The 9,385-nt window shown below is 31.0% G+C and overlaps 1 protein-coding gene across 3 annotated transcripts; it reads left to right on the top strand.

Moving 5' to 3' along the window:
• Positions 1–1,631: 1,631 nt before the first annotated feature.
• On the top strand, positions 1,632–7,546 carry LOC8280786 (annexin D5). Of its 3 annotated transcripts, none has more exons than XM_015728538.3 (6): positions 1,632–1,788; positions 4,514–4,659; positions 4,848–5,066; positions 5,839–6,054; positions 6,137–6,226; positions 6,901–7,546. In XM_015728538.3, exons 1-6 carry the CDS (start codon positions 1,713–1,715, stop codon positions 7,102–7,104), a joined length of 951 nt encoding a protein of 316 aa, XP_015584024.1. In that variant the 5' UTR covers positions 1,632–1,712; the 3' UTR covers positions 7,105–7,546. The 3 variants fall into 3 exon arrangements, with proteins under 3 accessions (XP_015584024.1, XP_015584023.1, XP_048228072.1); XM_015728537.3 differs by having other exon boundaries at positions 6,886–7,546; XM_048372115.1 differs by lacking the exon at positions 6,901–7,546 and adding an exon at positions 6,706–6,850.
• Positions 7,547–9,385: the final 1,839 nt, after the last annotated feature.

Here is a 9,385-nt window from a genome sequence, read left to right as displayed (position 1 = left end):
TTCATTTCTACCTCCTAAATCGAGACAATTCTTTAATAACGATTACAAAAATAAGATTTTCAATATTTATTGAAATAGCCCAGAATTGCATCCGTACCTGTTAACTTGTAACCACAAGAAAATGGTAAATTCAGCTCCACAGACTGTGATTCAAGATGTGATGAAGGCTCTCATAGATTAGGTGAAATCACAATTGCAATAAAAATTTCACGATCACGACATTCGTAGCGGTTTAAAAGACATTCATACCGGTTTAGAAAATCGTCAATGGTTACATTTTGAAGACCAAATGTTTGAATAGAAGCCTAGCTCATATTACTTTCAAACAAAGAATTTGATTCAAATCCAAATTCATAGCCCAAATCCATTACATTCATACACAACATTTTTAGAAAATTATGGAATCCTTCATCACATTTCTTTGTTCTAGAACTCTCAAACCAAACGAAGTAGTACCATTAATAGTAGAAATGGGCTTTACGTTACTTTATCATGCCAACCTTGATCTTATATTATGGGTTGATGCTTTTCTCATAGCTATTTTCTTAATTATTAGGATGCCTTCTTCTATCTTAAAAGTCATAACCCTTTTCATATATTATTTGATGAACTAATTTAATTATAATATATTTTTCTCTTTCTTTTTTCCTTTGTAATTAAAAAACATATATAATTTACAATACCCAAAATATATTCATAAATAATAAAACAATTATAAAAGAAATTACAAAAGTATAGTTACCTTTATATAGTTTCAGTTCATAATAAAGAAAAGATACTTTTTATTTTTTATATTCCATCTTCGTTCTTATTATTTTCTAAATCAATAAAATTTTATTTTTTAATTTTTGTTTATGTAATTGAATTTTGTAAAATAAAAAATTAAATAAGAAAAGATTAGATAAACATATCCCATTTATTCGTTATTCAATTTCAGTATATATAATTTAAATTGCAGCCTAATTAATTAAAAAAGTAGTATTTGTAAGTTCTTCTTTTGTGATATGAAATTAGCAAATAACTTTATTAATAATATTAGCCATATATCACTTTATCAATACTTAATTTTTAAATTTAAATATTAATCTAAAATAATAATAATATGAAAATATAAACTATAACCGCGCAGAACGCAAGTATCTATCACCACGAAAACACCTAAAAGAAAGTTATCAATATTGGGGGTGATTTACCGATTCTCACTGACCAATAGTAACACTCTGTCCCCAAAAAAAGTATAACAGTTTTTAAAACAATTTAAACCACGTGACTACTTAAACAAATAAGGACATTGCTTATGCCACGAGTAGTACACTGTAGTAGGAAGTTTTCTAATGGGTAAATATAATTTTTATATTTTTAAATATATTTTATTAAAATTATTTAGTTTTTATTTTATTTTATTAAATATTTATATTTTTATTGAGTGTTTATTAGTTCTAAATTAAATTAAAAACAAAAGTATTAAGACTGAATAATAATAAATAAGAATTTTTATGAAACATGTATAATAAAATTAAAAATGAAAATATAAGGATTTAATAAAATAAATTAAAATTTAAGGATTTAATTAAATAAAACAGAAAAATTCAGGTGCTTAACCGGGTTTTGCCTTTTTAAAATTGGCTTGGGTCAAATTTAGCGAAAACCAGCAAATTCAGATCAAAATTCAAAAGTAGGAATTTCGAAAAGCTGAAAGGAAGAAGAAAACGATGGCAACTCTAAACATCCCCCCGGCGCTTGCTTCCCCTAGAGATGATGCTATGCAACTCCACCGCGCTTTCAAGGGTAATCGAATTCCATTCCAATTTTCCAATTTATTTCTTCGTTTGTTTTCTCCTTATTGCATATTGGTTGGGTCGGTCATTCTGACATGCTTTTTTTTTTTCTTCCGAAAATTATGTAATGGATGGGGTTATTTGACATGCTTTGGTTTTTTTTCTTCCCTTTCTTTTCTTTTCTTTTCTTTTCTTTTCTTTTCTTTTTTATTGAAGTAATGATTGATCTGGTTAGGGTAGTGATGTTAGTTTCTTGTTGTATGTCCCCATCAAGGTAGAAATCCTTTGTACACATTTACAGGGCCATGATTATTTAACAGTGTAGAATGAGCGAATTAACGATTGGCTTGGCTAGTATTGTCAATCCTTGCTTATGAGAATTGGGAGGTATCTAGTTCCAAAATTGTTTGAAATTTATCATAATATTTCTGGTGAGAGATATATAAGGGTATGGCTGCGTTGCTGTGTGTCCCAGGGCTCATGGGACCTCCAATGAAAATAAAGAAAAAATAGTGTGTAAAACTGATGAATTTGGTAGTCTCTGCCCTCAGCATCATTTTTCGACTTGTTTGATATGCCAATACGAGTGTGTGTGCCTGAGAGAGAGAGAGAGAGAGAGAGAGAGAGTGAAAAGAGGAAAGGGTAATTTAACATTTTCAATCGGAATTGATGTGTTCTTGGACATTTAAATACGGGGTGATGTCCTTTCTTGAATTTTAAACATTTTAATTGTTTTATATACATTATGCTGTTAGTGTATTTCTCTTCTGTTGTTCATTGTTTGGAAAAAGAATAATGATCTTCTATCTTTTTTATTGCTAAAAAATGTTAATTTAGTGTGTCTGTTCAGCACTTTGTTATATTGATTGCATCAATCTCTTTAGAAGATGGTTGAAACTATATGATGTCTTAGGATAGGCCCGGCATTATTCATTCAATTGAGTTTGATATCCACTACCTGACTTTACCTGTTTCTTGGAGCTGCATTTGCCATACCAAATAACTGTATGCAGGCAATGGCTCGTCATTAGATGCAACCTACTTTTCACTAGCAAGGACTTCTGGGGTCTATGAAACTTGTAGCATCCATTAATGTGTATGTATAGGGAACTTAGATATCATGTATAGGTGACAACTTTTCAGTTTTTTGAGTGCATGTCATAGTATAGATTTGCTTTTCGCCTGTATAAGGGAAAAAGTTGGCCATTCCTTGACCTGGAAAATAGCAGCTGGTTGCATAAGTTTTTTATGCTAACTCAAAAGCTAGGTAATAGTGAGGCTATTAGGAAGAGTAGGGAAAATTGTACACGTCAGTATTATGTTGGTCTATTGGAAGATAAGGTTAAAGAATTGAGGAGTTATTGGACTAAGAAAAGAGAGATTTGTTGCTATGAGTCACTATAGTAGTAGAATTAGAAGAGAAATAGAAGAAGCTAAAACTACATGACCTGGAAAATGGCAGTAGGTTGCATAAGTTTTTTGTGCCAATTCAAAAGCCCAGTACAGGATGGTTTAGTGAGGGTTATTAAAAAGAGTAGGGAGAATTGTACAAATTCAGGGTTATGTTGGTCTATTGGAAGATAAGTTACAGAATAAGGGACTTATGGGACTAAGAAAAGAGTGATTCATTGCTGTGAGCATAATGTGACGCACTATAGTTGCAGAATTAGAAGGAGAAATAGAAGAAGCTAAAAACTACATACCTAAGCGATGTTGTTGCCATAGTTAGCTCAAATCAGTTAATTTGTTACTCAAAAGCCTAAGAAATATTCAATGAGTTCTGGCCAAGTGGTATTGGAGTCTTCCCCAAGGATATGAAGTTTTGACTTTAAACCTAGTCAAACCTAATCAACCAAAAGACAATAAAATAATTTAACAATGATGATGATAAAAATAATAAAAGCCTAAGAAATAATTAGGTTATATAAATATAGGGACTAAAGGACTCTTTGTTCTCCTACAATGGTTAATTATTCTAAATTACAGAATTAGTAATATGCTCTAAATCCTTAAAGGAAAGTGATATGTAGCTAATGCGATCTCCATGCTCAGTGCTCTTTGAAAAGAAATGTAACTTCACTCCTCTCAAATTTGGTTGGTAATAAGAATACCGGGAATATATTACAGCACAAGGTTCCATGCTTAAAAGTACATATATTGTAGGCAGAATGCTGCACTTCTTGTCGTATAACCATGAGTGTTTTAATGAGATATGACAGCATAAAGGAAATGCATATTTTATTTATATTCAGAATTGGCGATTGTTGTGCTTTGGAGTTGGTTCAGTGAGAATTTTAATGGTTAGAGACAGAGAATAAGGGATCAAGAATAATTTGGATGGGTAACACAAAATATGAAAACCACCATTTATTAGACATTAAAGATGCATGTTCTATAATAAATTATATTATTCTTGAACATGAGCAAAGTAGAATCCACAAGTAAAGAATTTGATCGGTAAATCCTCAATTATCATAGTTAAGATCCTCAGTTATCATAGTTAAGATCCTCAGTTATCATAGTTAAGATTTATCTGATTGCAAATTCTGAGATTCTTTTTCTTAGTTGCATTATTTCATCGTCTATTTCCCTCACAGAACTTAAGTTAGCAATTAAATTACAATTTCTTTGAAGAGATCTGAAGTGTTAGAAGAATGATTGACTATGTAACTAGAAATGTTTTTGTCAAATACGTGGTGTTGCATTTGAATTTTTGTAGTCTTTAATTTTCCCAGGATTTGGATGCGACACCTCAGTAGTGATTAATATACTGGCTCATCGAGATGCAACACAGCGTATGCTCATACAACAGGAGTACAGAACAATATACTCTGAGGACCTTCTTAAGCGCCTGTCTTCAGAACTCAGTGGCAAATTGGAGGTACCGATATTTTACCTCAGGAATTCTCTTCAATCATTTTGGTAGTATGATTTTCATGGCCTCTTATAATTTTTGGTTACCATAGCATAATACATCCTATATCTTGTAATGGAGATGTAATTATAGTTTGAAATTCTCAAAGTAGTGGTTTATTGTTTCTGCTTATTTTGGTTTCCTACTTATTTCAGATAGCAATTCTGCTCTGGATGCATGATCTACCTGGACGTGATGCAATAATTGTTAGGCAAGGTTTGCTTCCAGACATAAGTAATATCGAAGCTGCAACTGAAGTAATCTGTTCTCGAACCCCTTCCCAGATTCAGGTATTCAAGCAGCATTACCATGCAAAATTTGGCGTTCACCTTGAACATGATATCAACTTGTACACATCAGGTGACCATAAAAAGGTATATTATTTTTCTCTTTTTTCTTCAAGTCAATTTTCTTTCCGAAACTTGTGGTTGAAGGATACTTCTCATTTTTTCTTTTTATATAGCTTGTATGGTTTTTCTCATTTAGCCTGTACACCTATTTCACACGTTAATTTCTTTGTCACTGTTCAGAATTGTGTATGATACATTTCAGGTTTTCTTTTCTTTGTTTTGTGTTTGTACAAATGTATAATATTGTCCTGATATGGGTTTCTGGTTCTTTATGCAACATTGGAAAATCTATGTAACTCCAATTACTGCATGATATAAGGCTGCCAACTGGTACTAGCTTTATTTTGATTGCAATGTTTATTATCTCATCTATAGAAGGTTTGGTTCTTTACATTGAATAGTTGCTATGATTGTCAAAGACAAAGTCACCAATTGGGAGTTTCAGTAACTGTCATGCATAGCCAGAGTACCTGTTATTACAGTGCATATAGCTGTAAGAAAGATTTAACATGGCTCTTGCTACCTTATGGAAAGATTAATTTGACTGACACTCTACTATTTTTAAATATTTTTACTTCTTTTATCAACGGAGGCTAATGGTTGCATTCAATGCTAACCCCTTTTCTTTGCATTCTTTATTGATGTTTTCTTATGAAATTAATTTTTGTATTTTAAATTTACTCTCTCAACACCCTTCGCATTGTTTGGCATGTTTGTTTGCTTGCTTGCTTCTTCCCTTGATATTCGTGAAGGACATTAATTTTTGCTGATACGTAATTGTTAAAACTTGATTTAGCTCTTGCTTGCATATGCAAACACTCCTCGCTATGAAGGCCGGGAAGTTGATAATGTGATGGCTCAGGATGACGCAAAGACTCTTTATAAAGCTGGAGAGAAGAAATTGGGAACTGATGAGAAGACCTTCATCCGCGTATTTAGCGAACGAAGTGGAGCACATTTAGCTGCAGTTGATTATGCTTATCATAACATGTACGGGAAATCTCTGAAAAAGGTATGCTTTTCTCATTTCATCTCATCTCTTCTTGGTCTTGATTTTCTTCTGTGGGGCAAAGTTTGAATGTATAACATATCAGGTTATAAAGGGTGAAACATCAGGACATTTCAAGCATGCTCTATTGACAATTTTGCAATGCTCAGAAAATCCTGCAAAGTACTTTGCAAAGGTACTGTCCCTTTTCACGTTCTATCCTTGTCTTTCAGTTCTATCATTGGCATGTGTTGCAATGAAAATCCTACATCCATATTTCATTGTGTTGGATATCAGAACTTTTTGGTTGGCAGGCACATTATGTTTAATTAGGTTATTGAAGGCTTTGTTTGACTTGGAAAACAAACCATGTATGGACAACTCATGTGATACATGTGCCCTTCACTTTGAGCAACTGTAATGGAGAATACTTCATCTTTTTTTTGTTTGTAATAAAACTTCATCTTTGCATGGAGAAGATAAATCTGAAGTTGAACTGAGATATTAACAGCTCTGCAACTTATATTAAAGCAGCTACATAAGCAGTTTGATAATAATAGCAATATCTTCTCGTGGTGAGTTTTTGATAAGCGTGCTGCGTTCTGCTTCTTGTCTTTATTTTCTATGACAAAGTAGAGAATAAACTCTCTGAGATTATGGGATTTTCATATGCAGAATCTGAGTCAGAGAGCCAGAGCCAGAGCAAGAGAGAGATCCTTTCTTCTTTTCAGTTTTAGACACCTGCAAGATACATTCTGATACATTTAACATGCAATTATGTCCTTCGCAACATTTTTGCAACATTGTTTTTTTTTTTTTTGTTCATTTTGTACTTATCTTCTAGTCATCTACAAGATTTATCTTTCACAGGTGCTGCGCAAGGCAATGAAAGGCCTAGGTACTAATGATACCACACTGATAAGGGTAATTGTTACAAGGACCGAGATTGATATGCAATATATAAAAGCTGAATACCTGAAGAAATACAAAAAGACATTGAATGATGCTGTTCACTCGGAAACATCAGGCCATTATCGGACATTCCTACTTTCCCTTTTGGGACCCAACCAATAGCTGAAATGTGACATGTGTCTCAGAAATTTACAATGAATGAGGTAATGTAATAGTGTAAATGTTTTTCATTGTGAACTTTATTTTGTATAGATATTATGTTTGTGAAGTAGAGGGCAACAGTTTGGGGTTGGTTGCTTGATGCATGAGAAGTGGTTGGTGGAAAAGGACGTGGATTTCAACCTTGGCCTCCTGCACTCCAAGCCATTAACCAACTAGTTGTGATGTATAGTATGTGCTCAAAATCAATGAATTTATTTTTCAACTATAATTTACAGTTGGTCATGTTGAATCTATTAGGGGTGTTTAATTGTTTCAGAAAGTGAATGCCATATGGCTAGGCAACTCAACTTGGACAAGTATGTTCTGGGTAGGCTAGAGAATGTATTGGAGAAAGATGATTTGCCTCAGAAAGTTAAATTTCAAGTAGTCTCTTTTACAATCATCTTCTTCTTCCATAATGATAATAACTGATTTCTTCTTGAGCCCTGTAAAATTCTTTTCTTTTCATGGGTTGGGTTGGAAGGACCGCAAATTACCTAGGTTTTCTTTAAATGCTTTGTTATGGTCTTCTACCACCAACTATCTAAGGATCTTTTTGTGTTTTATAGTTAGAAAATTTATCATTCTCTGTCTCATTTATGTCACTCAAAACAATCCTTCAAAAAGTAAAACCCTAGCTTGGATTACAACTTAGCCATTGATACAAAGGAATTAAACATCTATTACAGGATTAAGATTTGAGTAGTGGAAAAGTTGCAAGCAAGGATCATGTACTAAAGTGTTTATGAAAAACTGTAAAGAATTGTAAAAAAAAAAAAAAAGAATGAAAAATTGTAGACAGAGAAGAATAATGAACATATGCAGATATACTAAAGTGTATAAAAAAACTGTAGAGAATTATGAAGAAAAAAATGATAAATATATACAGATGAAAGATGTAATAGTGAATAGACTTGAGATCTCAGATTTTCATCTCACAGAGAATAGACTCAAGACTTTAGGTTCATATCTGTAGAGATTTATTTTGTAGAGTTTTTCACAAAAATGTATCCCCTAAAAATAAATATCTAAGATTATAGATATTTTTAATTCCACCAAATATTATTCTATTATAACTTTTAATATAAACTCTAATAATAATGTTAATAACTAAAATGTCCCTAGATAAATAGTAGAATTCGGCTAGCATAATCATAATCAATAGTAAGTCTAAGTGTCTCAAAATCAGAGGTATTGACTGCAAAATGTCTAATTAAGTCATTTTCCTATGTATTTTGTCTATAAACTCTAATCTTAACTAATATCATTTGAAATAAAATAGTTAATTTTAAGTAAGGTATAAATATATATTTCTATCAAATTATACAAAAAAAAAATATCAATAAAATTTAAAAATATTCTAAATTACTATGTACAATTTAGACCTATCACCACCACCATATGTATATATAGTAAATCCAAGCTCATGAATCAAATATTAGAATAAAAATTATTAAAAACTATTATTCTATTCTTACTTATTTTAATCTTTAAGAAGTGTTATTCTATTTCATCAACCAGCCATAGAATACAATAATATAACCCAAAAAACAAAGAAAAGAAATAAGAAAAAGGCTATTTCTTTTACTAATTCATATAAAATTGAATTTCATAATTCAATAAATACCCATGAAAGAGAACTTATTGAGTGTTATGTGGCATATCGTCAGAATTGTACGTCTGAGAGATTAAATAAAATGTTGACATAGATATTAATCAAACGGACAATGCTAAATGGCTAGATCGTAGCCATCTAGAATTATAAAAGTATGCATTTAATACTTGATTAAGTAAAGAAAAAGACAATATTACCCTTCTATTATATTTGGTTAAAATATTTAATTTAAATTTAAATTTAACTATATATTCTATTCTATCACTTCATTTAATCCATGTTACATTTTCAAGAACACTCATTTAGTTAACAATTCAATATATTACAAAAAATCTCTAAGAATTTATTCATAAATATAATATGAGATTCAAATTTATATTTAACTATTTACATAAATTTATATGAATTTCTTCAAATTAAATATATATGAATAGAACTAATAAAAATATAAATAAAAATGTTGCAGTTAATCCTATAAATATAGTTGATATATTATTATGTTATATATGCATGAGTAATATGCGGTACATTACTTTTACTTCTCATTTAAAAAAAAAAGGAAAAAGACATTTTCAGCTTTTATTATAGTATCATGTTAATGTAGATTTATGTTCAATGCTATCTGTA

The sequence above is a fragment of the Ricinus communis genome, chromosome 3, assembly GCF_019578655.1.
Source record: "Ricinus communis isolate WT05 ecotype wild-type chromosome 3, ASM1957865v1, whole genome shotgun sequence".
Lineage (NCBI taxonomy): Eukaryota > Viridiplantae > Streptophyta > Magnoliopsida > Malpighiales > Euphorbiaceae > Ricinus > Ricinus communis.
This window is presented reverse-complemented; position numbering and strand designations above follow the sequence as displayed.

Bases quoted from the DNA above. Each gene is read 5' to 3' on its own strand.
- LOC8280786 (XM_015728537.3), top strand. From the start codon at position 1,713: ATGGCAACTCTAAACATCCCCCCGGCGCTTGCTTCCCCTAGAGATGAT. The intron at 4,660-4,847 runs GTACCGATATTT...TACTTATTTCAG, and splicing joins AACTCAGTGGCAAATTGGAG to ATAGCAATTCTGCTCTGGAT. The intron at 5,067-5,838 runs GTATATTATTTT...AACTTGATTTAG, and splicing joins CATCAGGTGACCATAAAAAG to CTCTTGCTTGCATATGCAAA.